This window comes from Mustela nivalis (genome assembly GCF_964662115.1).
Source record: "Mustela nivalis genome assembly, chromosome: 5".
In the NCBI taxonomy this organism is placed as follows: Eukaryota; Metazoa; Chordata; class Mammalia; order Carnivora; family Mustelidae; genus Mustela; species Mustela nivalis.
The window spans coordinates 70675617-70694683 of NC_139024.1; the positions used below are offsets into that span (position 1 = coordinate 70675617).

The 19067-nt window shown below is 37.6% G+C and overlaps 1 protein-coding gene across 6 annotated transcripts in view; it reads right to left on the reverse strand.

Moving 5' to 3' along the window:
- Positions 1 to 19067, reverse strand: part of LAMA2 (laminin subunit alpha 2) — a 641423-nt gene that overhangs the window by 244547 nt on the left and 377809 nt on the right. For all 6 annotated transcript variants that reach the window (XM_082731189.1, XM_082731188.1, XM_082731187.1 and 3 more), the window contains 3 exons: positions 14554 to 14640; positions 6456 to 6667; positions 308 to 414 (listed from right to left, as the gene is read on the reverse strand). In XM_082731189.1, the coding sequence (XP_082587315.1) occupies positions 308 to 414; positions 6456 to 6667; positions 14554 to 14640 (406 nt within the window). The remainder of the gene's footprint in view (positions 1 to 307; positions 415 to 6455; positions 6668 to 14553; positions 14641 to 19067) is intronic.

The window sequence follows — 19067 nt, forward strand, 5'->3', positions numbered from 1 at the left end:
AGCAAAGAGTGTTTTACTCACCATAGACTGGGACTAAAATGATGCGCTATTTGTTTCAAAAACATCTGAATTGCACAAATACTCCACATATTCACTGCCAAGGAAAGATACATTGAAGGTCAAAAGCTAAAGTTCAGGATTTTTTTTTTTTCTATTTTGGAAAAAACCTTTCGATGATCCCAGTGCTGGTACATATAGAATTGGGTGATCCTGAACTCCTGTCTCCATATATTTACTACGCACATCGTTGAAGCCTCATGAACATTTTCCAGGAGGAAGTGATTCTTCATCAGCTCCTGCTCCTTACCTTACACTCATCACACCGCCGTCCCTGCACGTTAGGTTTGCACTCACACTGTCCCGTCCTGGCGTCACAACGCTCAGAGAAGGAGCTGTTGACATGACAGCGACAAGCTGCAAAAAACAAGAGTGATCTGTGGTTGGGAAAACACTTCCTGGAGTATTAAGAAGCTTACTAAATAATAATATCCCCCAGATGGTAATGCTGGAATTGAGTTTTGATGATGATACATGCAAAGCTATACCATAATGCCTGGCATATAATATGTTGTTAAAACATTACTGTAATCATTATTATCCCAATTTTGAGAGTGAATTTATAAATGTTATATAATCTGTATTATTTTATATCTATTGTGTGTGTATGTAGACACACATATATGAACAAACACACACACCTTTAAGATTAGAAAAGTATGTAAGACAGAGGAACTAAGCAGATCTTTTTTCCAAAGAGGACATCAACGTGGCCAGCAGACACAGGAAAAGAGATTCAACATCAGTAACCGCCAAAAAAATGCAAATCAACACCACAATGAGATATCACCCGATACCTATTAGAATGGCTGTTATCAAGAAGACAAGAAACAACAGATGCTGGCAAGAATGTGATGAAAAGGGTACTCTTGCACACTGTTGGTGGGAATGTAAATTGGTCCAACCACTTGGGAAAACAAGGTGGAGTTTCCTTAAAAAATTCAAGCTAGAAATACCATACAATCCAGCAATCCTACTACAGGATGTACACTTAAAGGAAATGAAAACAGAATTTCAAAGAGATATATACACTCTCATGTTTACTGCAGTACTATTTACAATAGTCAAGATCTGGAAATAATGTCCATCAAGGATGAAAGGATTAAAAAAAAAAAAGAAAAACGTATGGTGTATATAAATGGAGCATTATTCAGTCTCGACAAAGAAGAATATTCTGCCATTTTCAACAACATGGATGGACCTTGACCACATTATACTAAGTGAAATAAGTCAGACAAAGAAAGCCAGGTACTGCATGATACCACCTATACATGAAATCTGAAAAAAAATCAAACCCATAAAGAACAGGTAATAAAATGGTAGTTTACCAAGGGATGGATGGTGGGGCATAAAACTGCTATTGTTTAAGGGTTCACACTTGCAAGTAGTAAATAATAAGTAGTAAATAAGCTATAGTGCTCTAATACACAGTATAAGGAATATAGACAATATTGTGTATATTGTATATATTGTGTAATAGAATAAATATTGCTACAGTGGCAATCATATTGTAATATTGTAATATATAGGTATATCAAAGTTACATGTGTATACCTTAGATTTACACAATGTTATATGTCAAATATATCCAGTTAAAAAGAGTATAAGATGAAAACACTGTGTTAAGTCTATTAGGAAAATACCATTATAATTTTTAAAAGTCACTTTGTTTTGCAACTTATATACTATTTTCAATACATTTGGTTTAAGTACTCTTTTGTCATTTCTGTGTTATGAAGTTGTTTGATGCTATTCTGAGATATATAATAAATCGGTCTAAAAATTAAATGGTATTTTCACAAACAGAACATAATTAATGGCTCACTCTGTACCTACAAGTGTATTTTCAGTGGTACCTATAAACGCACTGACACAAGGGGAGACGACACAGGAATTTAGAATATTCATAGGTGGTTTTGGTAAATTTTGTGCAATGCCTCGTGTCTCTGGATACTTTGATTTTGAGCACAACTTAAAAATACATTATAAATAGCTATTCCATTGGCCTATGCTATTTTCCTGTTCATCTGACTCAAGGTTCTGCTTAGTTTTAATGCTTTCCTAAAAATGGCTGAATTTTTCTCCCAGCAATTTTGCCTTCAGTTTCTGCTAACTTGATACAAATTTGGTGCCCATTGAGGGACTGGCCTTAGCAGCAGCTGTGATTTTCCCTAGGGAATAATCGCTAAAGCATACTCGATAGCAGGGATGTGAGAAAAAGCTAACACAATATTTTCTGTAAATATCTATTTCATTTGATAGTAGAAATGTTGAATATACTTTAAATTTCTTTTTTAAATTAATTTTTTTTTAAATGAGAGTAGTTGACATGCAATGTTACATTAGTTTCAGGTGAACACCATAGTAGTTCAACAAGTTTATACAATATACTATGTTCACTACAAGTGTAGCTGCCATCTTTCCCCATACTTCCTTTTAAAATATAATTTTAATTTCTTTATGTGAATCTCATATATACTATAGTTCAATTTTTAAGATTCCACATAATCTAGAAGTTATTTTTTTCTTAGAATGAAGAATATAGGATTAAATTTACCATAAATTAACATCATCTTAGAAATAACAAAAGCAGGGGCGCCTGGGTGGCTCAGTGGGTTTAAAGCCTCTGTCTTCGGCTCAGGTCATGATCCCAGGGTCCTGGGATTGAGCCCTACATCAGGCTCTCTGCTCAGTGGGGAGCCTGCTTCCCCCTCTCTCTCTGCCTGCCTCTCTGCCTACTTGTAATCTCTGTCAAATAAATAAATATAAATAAATAAATAAATAAATAAAATAACAAAGGCAGTTATAGGATACAAAATCAATGTACAGAAATCTGTTGCATTTCTGTACACCAGTAATGAAATGGCAGAAAGAGAAATCAAGGAATCAATCCTATTGACAATTATACCCAAAGTCAAAAGATACCTAGGAATAAACCTAACCAAAGAGGTAAAAGATCTATACTCTGAACGCTATCAAACTCTTAGGAAAGAAATTGAAGATGACACAAAGAATGGAAAAACATTCCATGCTCATGGAATGAGAGAACAAATATTGCTAAATATAGCAAAAAATGAACAGCTAAATATATTAAAAAATAGATACACTGCCTAAAAATATATACATTTAATGTGGTCCCAATCAAAATGCCACCAGCATGCTGATGGCATTTTGATTGGGACCGCATTAAATGCATATTTTTTTTCACAGAGCTAAAACAAACAATCCTTACATTTTTATGGAACATAAAAGACCCCAAAGAGCCAAAGCCATCTTAAAAAAAGCAAAGCAAAGCTGGAAGCATCACAATTCTGGACTCCAAGTTGTATTATAAAGCTGTAATAATCATCAAGACGGTATGGTACTGGCACAAAAATAGACACATTGATCTTTGGAACAGATCCACAGATCTATGGAACAGAATAGGAAACCCAGAAATGGACCCACAACTATATGGTTTACTCGTCTTCAACAAAACAGGAAAAAATATCCAAGGGAAAAAAGCCAGTCTCTTCAACAAATGGTGTTGGGGAAACTAGACAGAAACATGCAGAAAAATGAAATGGGGCCACTTTCTCACACCATACACAAAAATAAATTAAAAAAGGATGAAAGACCTAAACTGAGACATGAAACCATCAAAATCTTCGAGGACAACACAGACAGGAATCTCTTTGATGTTGGCCATAGCATCTTCTCACTAGATACATCTCCAGAGGCAAGGGAAACAAAAGAACTATAGGGACCTCATCAAGATATAAATAGCTTCTGCACAGTGAAGGAAACAATTGACAAAACTGAAAGGCAACCTATGAAATAGGAAAAGATATTTGCAAATGATATATCTGATAAAGGGTTAGATCCAAAGTCTATAAAGAATTTATCAAATTCAATACCCCCAAAAATAAATAACCCAGTTTCTTAACCCAGTTGAGAAATGGGCAGAAGACATGAATAGTCATTTTTCCAAAGAAGACATCCAGATAGCTAACAGACACATGAAAAGATTCTTAATACACTCAGCATCAGATAAGCACAAATCAAAACTACAATGATATATCACCTCACACCAGTCAGAATGGTTAAAATCAACAACACAGGAAACAACAAATGTTAAGGAGGATGCGGAGAAAGGGGAACCGTCTCACACTGTTGGTGGGAATGCAAGCTGGTAAAGACACTCTGGAAAACAGTATGGAGGTTTCTCAAAAAGTTAAAAATAGAAGCACTGGCATTTTTAAGTGAAATATATGACCCAAACTATAACATATATATTTAAAAAGAAAAAACGTATTTCTTTGTAGTGGTATACTTTCCATGAATCAACCTAAAGAAAACTAAAATAACGATTTATCATGAATTTTTTCTTCTTGAGGGTTTACTACCTATGCACAGATGAGCTATAAAATATATGAAAAATTATAAAAATAGATAATATATTTCTTATGCTGAAGAACATTAAAAACCCTAATCATTTCTATATGTACTTCACAGCAAGTGGTATAAAATTGGTGATAGTTTAAGAATGTTTTTATACCATATTCTCCTACATGTTCTTATTCCATAGATCCCCAGTTTACCACAATAAAATGAGTGGAAAGATCTCCTCAACTTTATTGAGGGAACTACTGGAAGATAGAAAAAGAGCCCTAAAATGAGCCAAACACAGATACAACTACCATGAGCACTACTGCCAAAGGAGCTACCATGTGTGAGCCTCCCAGCCGCCCCGACCCCTGCGGCAGGGCACTGGGTACTCCCTGTGGCTAGATCCTTTAATCCCCACCCCTCCATCCCCGCACAAAATCATGACCTTTTATGTAAATGAGGAAACTGAATCTCCATGAGGCCAACGGTCTTGTCCAGGGTACGTAGCTAGAAACTGTAGATCTTAGATGATGTCTTTGAATGGCAGAATTTCTTAAGCTTCCTATGATTTTACACAAGAAAACCTACAATGTTTAAAGGCACTACTGTGCCTGTTGGAAATTTTGCTTTAAAAAAATTCCAATTTATAGGTGATAGTCATCAATGCTTATTGTTCTAGAGAGCGATTTATGGATTTTGTTTGTGGCTTTTTTTTTTTTAAGATTTTATTCATTTATTTGACAGAGAGAAATTACAAGTACACTGAGAGGCAGGCAGAGAGAGAGAAGGAAGCAGGCTCCCTGCTGAGCAGAGAGCCCGATGCGGGACTCGTTCCAGGACCCTGAGATCATGACCTGAGCCGAAGGCAGCGGCTTAACCCACTGAGCCACCCAGGCGCCCTGTTTGTGGCTTTTTAATAAAAGGTGAAATATTTACTTGATCTGAAGAGACCAGAATATGAGAGTGAGAGTGATTTGTTTTTAATTTAACAAACTGTCATTTTTAAAGTACAAAAATCTGGCACTCATCTTCCCAACCTGTGAGAAGAAAGGCACATTTGTTATTGAAATGGGGTCTCCTACCTGGTCTTTGGTGCTTAGAGCAGGGACAATAGCAAGACACTACAGTGGTTTCTATAATTTTGCAGCTCCTTGGTCCCAACTGAGTGACTGGAAGAACCCCTTCTTATATAATGAAGTGGGCAGAAGTGAACTGTGGATATTATAACCTGACCTACCTATAGATTATGGCAGCAGGTGAAGTCAAGGATGGTATAAAAATGCTCAGGTGCAGACATGGACTCACCTTCCACTGGATTCTGCACAGAAAGCTTTCCTTTGCCCATTATGTTACTGCTAATATGAAGCATTAGTAAATTATATGCAGTGTCAAATAAGACAGCTAAGGAGGAGGAGGTGACAGGAGAAATGTACTGATTAACATGGGTGAGGCCCTACAATAGCCAATTTTGTGAAAGGAAATGCGGAAATAGCATTCTGTGAATAGTCCTAAGGTGAAGGTCAATCATTCAACAATTACAAATGCCACTGCATAGAAATATGGGCAGAATTTTACACCTATTATGAAATGCAAGAATGTAAAGTTCACATGTGAAAGCATAACAGATGAACACCTATAAACAGGTACCAAAGCAATCACAGGGACAGATAAATTCATTTTAAGAAAATGATTATCACTGAGATACACAATAAGGATAAATGGGGCTTACCTAATTTCTCTCCTATTGTGGGCATAAGTTTGTTTTACTAATCTTCATTGCACACATCTACAAAAATGTGTGCGTCATTTAAAAAACAACAACCCTTTGACAAGGCAGCGATTTTCAAAGGATGGACTCTACTCGTACAAAGAAATATTTTAAAATGTGCAGACTCTGTGTACAGGCTCTGGTTCTATGATACATGTATCCACCTCATCTCCTTCCCTCCAATCCCCAATCAAGAACTCATCAGCTGCTTTGAGGTGCAATGCATCAATTCTGTCAGGGGCGTCAGTAGTTCAGGACTTACGCTGACAGTTCTTTGCATCCACGGCGTCTCCAAAATACCCATCAGCACAGAGCTCACAGAAGCGGCCTGTTGTACCTGGCTTACATATCAGACAGGACCCAGACAAGCTGTCACAGCTGCCAGGGATGGAGAAGTCAAGGTTGTCATTGCATTGGCATGGCTGACATGATCCTCCGGGTACAGAAGGTTGTCCAAAATAGCCTTCTGCACACCTACGGGGAAAAATTTCATCAGTGAGTATCTGGGAGGAACACACAAAACCCACTGGGGGCAATGTTTGTATATTTTTCACGCTACCCTCTCCCAGGATGATAAGCTTTCCTTTTAAGTGTTCCTTCTCTCGAATGCAAGGTGATTAAAAAATGTTTTTCTATAACTGTAGTGTAGATACAAGATGAAATCCTGCCAGCCCCACTAGTAATTAGATTTCAGCCAGGAAAAAAAAAAAAAAAAATCTTGTCATTGGCACCGAAGACGAGACCAAAGCATAATAAGAAATCTGCTGTTGGCACTCCGGAGGAATCCAGGTCCATGTTGGAAAGCCTTTGTAGTGCAACACATCATATGTATCTACTCCAATTGGTTGTTTTCTGTACAAATATGTAAGGTTCACATTTTTTGTTGTTGTTGTAACAAAAGCTTGTTATGAGGAAACAGACTTGCAAGGAAATTCAGCAGTGAGAACTCAGAATTTATTAAATAGAAAATTGTGACTCCAAAGAGTCTCATTATTATTCAGATGGGGGCTGTGGGTATGTCTGTGTTAATAATAGGTTTGTATATATTTGCATTTCCATAAAGAGGCAGATTTTCACTGAAGAGCCTTTCCCAAGAAGCAGGTATGCCAGCATCTTGGGGTAACAAGCTGTAAGGTGATGCTTAATTGTGCCCACAACTCGTATTAACAAACTAGGTCTCTCTCTCTCCCTCTCTCTTTTTTTTTTAAGGACTAAATGCTATTTTACATATTATTGGGAAAAAATTGTTTATTTATGAGGCATAGCAGAGATGATTTTTAAAATTGTAGTATTAAATTTCCCTTTATCCATATGTTGTTTCAAAATGCTACTTAATGTCACAGATGCACAGATACAGGGTTTCAGGAGGCATCTATTTATATTCTGCTCTGTCTTCTCTTTCAGTTACATTTGTTCACGCTTCATATTAAACCACACTTGCCAAAGGAGAAGCAAAACAGGGCCTTTCTAGTCTTACAGTCAGGCTGGCTCTGTCATCTGTGCCATCTTAGCAAAATAAAAAGTCTTTTGCGGCAAAGATCAAAATTGAAGGGGAACAAAAACAATGTGGGAGAATATCATTTCAATAGTACACTACTTTTATGCTCATCGACTTGCAGATATATAAGCCACTGTGTAGAGAAATGCTCTCTACCATTCAAAATAGAAATTATTTAAATCCATTACATCATGTGAGGGCATTTTAATAACATCACAACTATGGGCCAAAGTCAATGACTCTGAGTTTTCTAGAACACTTAAAAGTGCCATAATAATTGTTTTTTTTTTAGAGGATTAACCTTTTACCATAATTTTTTAAAATGAGATTACTAGTTTTAATTATATTCACAAAATATTGTATAAATTGCAAAAGCCATAGTATAAATATTGTTTGGAAGAATACATCACCCACAAATATAATTGCTTATTAATTATCTACTGTAAAATATGAACTAACATTTTAGTGTATATAATTTCCCCACAATCTCTTCAGAAGTGGTATTCCATAAAGATAATAGGAAGACACTTTTGAATTTTAATCCAATTCTCCTTGCCTTACTTGATATGCAGAGCTTATGATCACATCCACATATACTCTCATCTCATTTTGTTTACCATTAACAGACAGACTTTGCTCCACTAGAATAACGATATACAATGATCATTATCGCAGCCAACAAAAACCCATTATTTTCAGCTCAGTTTCCTCAAAATGACTTACTGCCCTCAGGAGAGATGGCATTATATAATAAGATCTGGGAATTTTTCTCAACATGGATACCAATTAGTAAGCCCCCAATTCTTCCACAATAAAAAGGAACCCTTTTTTCATGAGAAAATAATAACAATCAAGTAGACTAATGGAAGAAGCATCTTTTCCTTTTTGTTATAGAACATGTAAGAAAGCATACTGAATATACATGATAGATAATTCATATGCTGCTCTATAAAAAGTGTGCATTCAGGTTCTATTACTGGTATGTATATGCATAGTATAGTAGTTTGAGAGACATAAAAATGTGTCGGTAGAAATTAAAATGTAATTCTAGGGTCAGGGACTATAATACTGCTAATCATATACTTTTGTTAATAAGTGTTTTATAGTCTGATCAAGTTGGAGTCACTTAATTAAAATTAGTGTGAATAACAGCCCTTTAAACCTTGCCAGCCTCTCAGTTTTTCACTCTACAAAAACTAATTGTAATTTGAAATCTCAGGGTCTCCCACTTTCATATGTAAGGCAGAATGAGGACACTTCTTAGCAGTTTATTGGATTCCTTGCTACAGATGGACATCCTGACAATACAAAGTCACTGTTTCTTTCCACATATGCTAACTTTTTTTATACCAAACAGCAATATTTTAGAAAGAGAACCTTTAATGTAGATGAGATTCTAGAGTCACATGCCATTATGTAATATGGTACTTTCTGTTGATGAATCAGGAACAATATTAGAGAGTGAGAGATGACAGAGGGAGAGCAGAGGGAGAGGGAAGAGAGCAAAAGTGAAGAGAAATGGCAATGAGGAGTGCAGAGCAACACTGGCAAGATTTCTTTTCCTCCACTGCATCATTTTTTTCAATAACTTTTGGCTAAAATATGTGGCCTACAGTCTCAGTCAGTATCTATAGACTAAACACAGTACTTCGATATCTATGAGCATACTAGAAAAGCTCTCACTCTTTTCCTCTCCTGCCCTTACTCAAATACCTATGGAACATTTCATTAGGCTAATATAAATAAGGCACAATCTTGATGCTGCACAATCTTGATGGAGAGCTGGAAGGGCTGCAGAGGGAACAGAGGAGGTGAAGGCACAGAGGAGGGTGGCTGGAGTGGCTATGCAATAGGTATGCATTCTTACTACTTCCCCTGTGACTCAATCAGTTAAAGACTGGGTGGGTTTGTCTGCTTATGTGGTTCCTTTCTGCAAATTAGGAGAAGAAAAGGGTCCTCTTTGAGCATATGCAGAAAAATGAAGAGAGAGTGGACATACTGAGCAGCCCGGGACGTAAGCTCCTAAACTCCGTCTCGGCTGAGTACTTTTGTGCATTCTACAACCTGTACAACCACATAGGAGCAGACTTTGGAAACCTTACTTGGAGTCACAATGTTGCTAATGATATTACTGAGTTAAGTGTGACCATCTTGCTTTTTCTATTTCTGTGACTATACACTCCACGTCTGAGACTCAAGGGCTCAAGGAGACTCAGGCATGGGTAGAAATTCTCAGCAGTATCGTGGTAATACAGCAATTAGACTCAATTCAAAGCCAGGAATTTATGAAGCAGAGAATATCTAAATAGGATTTTGGAACTGAAACTTAAAAAGCAATAAGAATTTTTTCTGACCTAGAATATGAATCATACGGATAAAACTATAGGTGAATTTTCTGAATTACAAGCAATTAGGTTCCAATACCTTCTGCACTCTCAGTGGCCATTGTGAAAGGAGTCTTAACTTTGACCTCTCTCTCCTTACATGAGGAGCTGTTAAAAATTTGCCAGCTAGGGAGGGGACAGGGCTTTGGGGGTCCCTGTACCTCATTAAGTTTCACGTGGTCCAATATATCCTACTGGGTCAACTTGCCACATTCTTTTTCCTTAAGATTTATTTATTTATTTTATGTGTGGAGGGAGGGAAGGTGGAAGAAGGTGGGGGAGAGAATCTCAAGACTCCCCACTGAGCTCAGAGCCCGCCCATATGGGGCTTGATCCCACAACCCTGAGATCATGATTGAGCTGAGACCAAGAGTCAGATGCTCAACTGATTGTGCCACTTAAGCACCCTGCCACAGTCTTTTTAAGTGTCTCTCCATTAAGTATGATATATTGCTGAGTATGATATATATGATATATACTTTCAGAATAAGATTCTGGAAGTAGCTTAGTGACTAGTAGAGCAAATGTGACTAGCATTTAGCTCACTTTTTCTCCATGTTCTTTTAAATTTTTCCTGATGCTCCAATACTCATCCTTTTTCACCCTTCAAGGTATTTTCTTTGTTTTTCTATCTTTTCTCCTCCTTGACAGTGACAGATGCCCAGAATCTTAGAAAAGTGCCATGATGAATACCTCATTCTCTCATTCTCTCTCCGTTTCTCTTTTATTTAAAATACTCCCCAGAGGAAAGCTGCAATATCTGAAAGTATGGGTGCTTGGGCCCCAAGAAAAAGTTTCTGAAAAGTGTAACTAGTGTTCTACATGTTACAGACTATCAGTCAGTATCTTAAATAAATTAAAAAAAAAAAAAGCAGAATCAGACACTATAAGCACAGATGTTGCCCTCAGGGGTGGGGGCTGGAGGTTGAAAGGGAGAGGAAAATACAGACTTCCAGTTATGGAATGAATAAGTCACAGGGATGAAAGACACAGCATAGGGAATACAGTCAATGGTACTATGATAGCATTGTATGGTGACGGATCAGAGCTTCACTTGTGGTGAGCATAGGATAACCTATAGAGTTGCTGAATCATTATGTTGTACACCTGAAACTAACGTAACATTGTGAGTTAACAAAAAAAAAATAGTTAATATTTTGTCATATCTTGTTTTGCCATCCTCTTTTTCATGATCGTTTCTATTCCCTCATTTCTAGCAGCAAGACCATCTTGTGCTACATGACTGAGTGAAAAGATCTGACAAGGATGAAAGCAGAAAGTCCAGGAATCTTCTGGACTTTGGGATTCAGAAGTCACAATTTCTGGCCCCTCTTGCTGCAATGCATCCTCAACAGAAAATGGGGTGAAGTTAGAAAAGGCAGTTGGAGAAGAGATGAGTAGAGTGTTGGTGGGTCCCAGAAGAGTGAAGGCAGCAGAATGAGTCCCACACCCCTACTAGTGGAAGTAGTGCAGAGTTATTCAACTTGAAGGGAAAGGCAGTTGGGAGGACCAGAAAAAGAAAGAGGTTGGCAGAAACATCCTTGGATGTTTGGACCACCATCTGTACATTGCCCCCCACAATACACTGATACATACACACGGAGCCACACACTCACACAATCTCACAGCCACACATACACTTACAGAGCCATACACCCACACTCACACAGAGCCACACACATAGTCACACAGACACACACACTCACAGACACAGATTCTCACTGAGACATACCACACACTCAGCCAAACTTACTCATAGTTGTACACACACTCATAGCAACACACAGACACACTCATAGCTACAGACACACACATACACTCACAGTCACATATACACTCACAGACCCACAAACAGTATCATACACATAATCACTCACTCACTCAAGCATTCAGGTTTCTTGGTTCTAACTAAGCTTGTTAGAATTTGGTTCAAGCCTGAGAGATGGGGAGGAAAAAAAAAACCCAAAATTTTAAAATTGAGATATAACTGACATAAAACATTGAGTGAATTTAAAGTATACCTGACTGAAATTATGTTTCTAAGCTCTCACAGCTCCCACATATAGAGATTTGGTCTCAAAATAGAAATTAAATTGAGATAAAGAATATAAAGTTATAATTCCTGTCCACCACCTGAGTTGAGTCTGAGATGCATATATATATATATATATATATATATATATATATATAGTCACACAAGATTAGAAAATGCTGAGTTCTAGCATAATGTGTAGAGTGGTCCAATCACTACGTTGTATACCTGAATCTAATTAATGCTGGGTGTCAACTCCACTTCAAGAAAAGAAAAGAAAATGCTGAGTTAAAGAAATTAAACAGATGTCTTCCATCCAGGACATGTCAGAACTTTTAACATGCTAAGAGATACTTCATATACTTATGTGATCACAGAACTCTATTTCAAAAACATCTACAGTTTGGGAAATACTGCTCTACTTTTCCAATGCTGATTTTATGTAGATGATGTGCACAGACTGATTACACCAATCACTTGCAGAATAGTTTTGATTACAAGAGTTTCAATGCAACCAGGCTCCTCTTCTTCCTCTGAGCTGTACTTGCCTCGCCTTCCATCTCACCCTGCACATCCTCAAAAATGTCTCACCTAATATTTTGAATTCCTCTAATCATGGACTTCTGAGCTCATATAAATACACAGAAATGATAAACCCTTAATATTCCTGGAAAACCCTATTCCAAATTCTGGCTAGAAAAAAAACAATATTCCATCTTCCATATAGTAATAATTTAAGATGATTTTTGACCGAAAAACTTGAACTGGAGAGAAGATATGCCATTTTAGAAGCGGCATATGTCCGTTTCCATTTTTTTTTTTTTTTAAAGCCGCTTAATAAAAATTTTAAACAGAAAATCATGCTCACTGTTAGGTATTTCTTTCCTCAGCAACTTTGATTATTCAGATTAGAATTGTCTCCAGAATACCTTCCATCATTCTCATTCACTTTAGCGATGTGAGCTGCTTGAAGGTAAGGACAGTACAAGGCATCTGTTTGTATCCTACTTCAAGCCCCGTGCCTGGCACATGATAGTTGCTAAACTGATGTTTTGTTAAATAAATGCAGAACGTTCAGCTGTACCTGGTTCAAAAAGGGTTGTCTACCATGTACCGAAAATACAGAGCACGAAGCATAAATACATCAGAAACTATGCTCACCTAGATAAGTGATTTAATGGCATTGTGTGACAGAGCAGCTATCATTTTCCAGTTGCTAAAAACAAAACAAAAAACAAAAAAAAACAAAAAAACCTGCTTGTAGTGAGCCAGGGGGTTAGGCATTTGATGTAAGTCTGTCTTCAGCAATGATGTGTCCTACGATTATAGTAAGTAACATACAAGTAATATACACGTATCCTCCAGGTTTTTCTTTTCTTTTCTTATTAATACAAAGACCTCCAGTTCCTCAGTTGCATATAAATCCTCCCTGTTTCAGTTCTATTCTTCCTTTACTCATTTACAGATGTTGCCATGCTCACTCATGCTTGCTGCTGCTAGGAACCGTCCCTGGCACCATGTCCACAGATGGCTAGCTATTGGCTAAACTCTTTCTTCTGGTGATTGGGTCCTGCTTCATTAACTTTATGCACCCTGGCTGAACTAGGGGGACAAGAGGACAGGAAAGGAGAGGAAGCAATAGCCCTCTGTGGTGTCTGCCTTGGTGATCATCGGTAAAAGCAGGTCAGGTCACCTCCTCTGCCTCCCGCATCCCCCAGTAATGGCAGCAAAAGGGATGACTCCCAGGGCTAAAACTGGAAAGATGTTGGTGTACTTGTCAATGATACCATGGGGGAATTGTGTACCATTTTTATACTGGGACTGAAATACAGAAGAACGTTTCCTTCAAAAATAGTTCAGGGGAAAAAAAACCCCACACAAATTACATACAATAATATTCCTGGTTCCACTGCAAAACAACCTAGTAAAATCAACAGGAATTAAAATACAGGCTTAGAATTAATTAGAAGAGGCTAGACATCATGATAATAAATCACGTTTTCTTTCTATTTTCAAATACATTTAAGGTAAATTATGGACCCCTTGCTGAACTATGAACTACACATTTAAGCCACATTTTAAGAACAAAAAACTAATTATGAAAAATAAATGGTGCCAACATGGACAGTGAGATAAATCTTAAAGTGCATGACTTTCCACTTGAGCAGTACTTTCTAGAAAGATTGTAGGTTAATGCTTAACCTTTAAGATTAAAACATTCATCAAACACTCTCTGAGTGAATGGAGATTTATAGAGCGATTTCTAGAGAATAAATAAACTATAAAAATAAAATGCATGTGTTTGACAAGTACAGTGAGAAACTTTATTTCACCTCGCCAAGTGTGGCGGCGTTTCTGAAATAGTGCGAAGGATGATAATGCCTGTTGTGGTTTTATACCTCCCAAGGTAGAAATCCTCGTGAAAGACGGTGCAGACCATGCTTACCTCTCACAGCGTGGTCCTGAGTACCCAACAGGGCAAGCATCACAGATCATTCCGAGACTTCGGTCTAAATGGCACGTTGGGCTAAAGCTGTGTTGATGTTGTCGGGGAACAACAGAGACAAGGAAGAAGCATATACACAAAGTCATTAGCAGCATGTTTTCATCTCTGCGTCTCCAGGACTGCTGTGACAAAGGGTACACAGGCTGGTCATTCTTGTCTCACAGATGGAGATGAGGGCCTGGCCAATCGAGGATGAAATGACATTGCTATTTCTGCAGACGGGAATATAGCCCAGTGGAGAGCAGGAGCCTTGTGGCATGTTATTAACTGACTTTTGACTGTTCTGGGTCTGTGATCATCAGGAGCAAGTGGCACTATAGAGTCGTTTTGTACGGATTGCCCAGGCCTGGCAAGACATGGCATCATATAATTTCTTTCTAGCCAAAATCCTTCTGAATTTGAAGCAGCTCAGAAAATTCTGTTAGAGATCCTGAAAAACTCAGTATGCAATCTTGGAAGTAGTGGTGGTAGTGGTGGTTGTGATGGGTCTCCTACTTTCAGTCCTGGTACTGTGTGTGTGGAGGTGTGTGTGGGTGTGCGGGTACATATGCAAGCATGCGTGCGTATGCATAAGAGGCTGCCTGTGTGGACCCATGGGGATGCTATTAAGGCAGGTGAAATCCTTCAAAAAGTTTTCAGAAGAGACAAAGCATGCAGATTCTGCTTAAAAATACAATCAACTAAGCCATTCCCCAAAACCTTGCCATCACACATCTTCTGGTGTTCTGAAGTTGATCACTCTCTTTGTACATATTTCCAGTTTGGGTCTGAAGTAATGGATCTGAAGACCAAATTAGGATCCAGCAGAGTGATTACAGAATTACATGCCAGCCTTCAAAAACATGTACGAGCCTAGACATACTTCTTTGCCTTGTAAGAGGCACCCCTCACGCGTGAACTCCTACCCCAAGACTGACATGCTCGCTCTCTGAAAGGCCATCAATGCTTCTGAATTCTGTGAGTTCTGCTGCTCTACCATTTTAATATAAAATGTTCCCCATTAGTCTCTCTCCCATTATATTTTCCCTAAATAGACTTCTTTTCTGTTTTATATATGACAGGACAATTCAATAGAGGCTTGCTTGATGCTAAATGAATGTTAATGAGCGAACAGCAAATTAAACACTGCAAGTCCTGATCTTGTTCTGCTCCTGACACACGAATGCCTTTGGAATCCTTCCTTGACTTTTGTGCAGGTCAGATCACAGGTACCATTTCTGAATATTACTCCTCTGGCTTAATTCAGAGCAGTCCTGCAAAGATTTAATAATCACTTTTTTTTTTTTTGATAGTAGCAAACTATTAGAACCAAGGACTTCTATCATTTAAAACATTTCAACTTAGTGGAAAAGTCAAAATGAATCTGTTGAGGTAATGCTGGGGGGAAGCCTGGGTTGGGCTACCTTGAATTGCAAATATCACCCGGATAAAAGAACACCATGTTAAGGGGTTGGGGAGGCTGCCACAAGCAACGAAACTGAGTCAACCAGATTGTGCTCAGGGAGAGGAGGGCTATCTTTTGGACAGCAGCCTGGTACCTGCCCCCAAAAGGACCTCCCCAGGAGTGATTTTCTTGGCAGGTGAATGACTGGATAGGAGAAAACAAGGCCCATGTAAAAATGGAAATAGATTTTTTTTCCCCCTCCTCACCCTGTGATTTGCTATTGTTTCCAGACATAAAAGAGGAGACTGGATTTTTGACAAATCTCTGGAATACATGTATGTCTTATTTTAAAACTGGCATTCTATAACTGTCTCATTGTCTAGGGACAAAATGACTCTAACTAAAAGCCCCAGGTCTCTCACTCATATGGGACTCCAGTGATTGAAAGAAAACCATACCAATTATTTTTTAAAATCCTAAATCAGTTTACCATAAGTCATGTCAAAGGTGCTTGACAGGGTTTCTGACACTTTAAAACTATAAAATAGATTTCAAATTCTTAAATATACTCATGTGTCAGTTAAAACCAACAGGAGTAAAGTAAAATGCACCTACTGACAAAAATCAGTAATTTTTCAGGAAAAAAAAATAAGGAATAACAATATACTGGCTTTGACTAGCTCTCTACATTTTCAGAGGACTTTTATTAATAATTTTATCACATTTGCATAAAAATCTTATAAGCAGGTTGGGGCAGGCATCATTTGTCTTGCCCAAGGTCATAGCTAATATCCAGGAGCCTTTAGTGTGGAATCTAGGACTTCTCATTTCTTTTCTTTTTTTTTTTTTTTAGTTTTTTATTTTTTATAAACATATATTGGACTTCTCATTTCTAATTTGACATTCTCCTTTCCCTGTAACCAGCCAGCATTCATTCTACTGGTAAGAATTAAATAAGTTTAAACTTTTGGTAATACATCACTTGACATGATGCATCTAAATAAAACATCCTCATAAATTATGTATATGTGATTCAATATTCTTTAAACAACATAAACTGAAGGTCTCCTCCCTTGCCGCTATAATTACAGTTACTACTATAGGGAAGAGGACATTCAACAACAAAAATAAAAAGAAAATGGAAATTAAACATGTACAACAGAAAATGTCTACAGAATTTATTTTGGCAAAGGTAGCAAACAACTTGACACTGATTTTGGCCAAAAGATGAAGCTAACTATTCTGTGACAGAAAGAGGGAACTGTAAGATCATTGTTGACTTCCAGTGATTCCAAGATTAAGTCACTTCACTCTAGCTGGCTAGCTCTACATCAGAAGAGAGATTGTGTTCTGCTTCCTGAATTATCCACTTCATGCCACAGAAGACACATGGGATCTAAGAATAGCAGGCGTTTTCCACAAATAGGAGGAGTTTGAGAAGCTACTGGTCGACTACCTAATAAGGACCTGCACATGGAAATAGTTCTTTTTAATGGCTGAACATAGATTCTTAGAATTTTTTTAATTTTTAATTTTTTATTTTTTATAAACATATAATATATTTTTATCCCCAGGGGTACAGGTCTGTGAATCACCAGGTTTACACACTTCACAGCACTCATCATAGCACATACCTTCCCCAATGTCCATAACCCCACCCCCCTTCTCCCAACCCCCCTCCCCCCAGCAATTCTCAGTTTGTTTTGTGAGATTAAGAGTCACTTATGGTTTGTCTCCCTCCCAATCCCATCTTGTTTTATTTATTCTTCTCCTACCCACTTAAGCCCCCATGTTGCATCACCACTTCCTCATATCAGGGAGATCATATGATAGTTGTCTTTCTCCACTTGTAGATTCTTAGATTTATAATGATCCATTTATAGGTATGTAATCTGTGTATGTTTATATATATATATATATATATATATATATATATATATATATATGAATATCTATGCAAATACAGGTGTTTGTGTTAACACATGTGGATATATACATAAAAATACAACTGGCCTTGTTCCAAAAAGAATTTAATTCTACCTGTCAAAATATGTACATTAAGATAAAATGGTACTTTAAGGTTCAAGAGAACAAACACAAAAATTAGATAAAATCAAGGGTATATTTAAAGCACAAAATATATACATATCATTAGGTATGTTCTTTTGAAAGTGTCAGTCAACATATAGCTTTGAGCTTTCGCACAGCTAATGCAAGAGGGAACTGCACCACCTCTTGGGACTGTGATGTGATATGAAGAAAGCACCCCTTTCACCACCAGCACGAAATTTCCAGCACTATAAAATCAGGGTCATAAAATCAGGGTGTCTTCTACGTTTGTGTGTACAATAGGGGAGCAGGACTCCTGCTAACCAACTGCAACCTGGAATATTCGGGTCAGGGAAAGAGAACCCAGAAGGAAGAAGATGCTGTGTGTCTTGGAAGGAGCAGGAAGGGCAGTGAGAATGACCAGTCACAGCTGCCCAAGGAGTAGAGGACACAGAGGGAAGGGAGAAAAACAAAGGGAAAACTCCTTTACATGGTGACTGTGGTTTGGACTCCATGAAATTCTGAAGTATCTCTGTAAGGTTTTCTTCTTTCAGGTCAATGATCTCTGTCTTTATTCTCAGGAGAACAGTTGAGCAAACATATGTATTTCTTTAATTACCTTTAATTTAATAATTTTATTCTGTATTCATATATCATAATCAGATGATATGAAATCTGATTTAATGTCCATCCCTGAATTTTGTCATTAGAACTGGGTTATTTTCCCATCCAACTACTAACCAGGCCCGACCCTGCTTAGCTTCCGAGATCAGACGAGATCGGGCGCGTTCAGGGTGGTATGGACGTAGACAGAACTGGGTTATTTTCTATGTCTTTGGATGGTCTCTTTCCTCTGAACTTGAGTTTCTCATTTGGCAAAACGAAAGAATATGATCGACCTAGTAAAGCCTTTCACACTGATCAAGTATGAAAGCAAGCATGTCACAAAGTGCCACAATAAACTGTAGTTGCCATTTAATAACACTTTAGATTGTTCTTGGCAAAATATGCTGATTTGTTT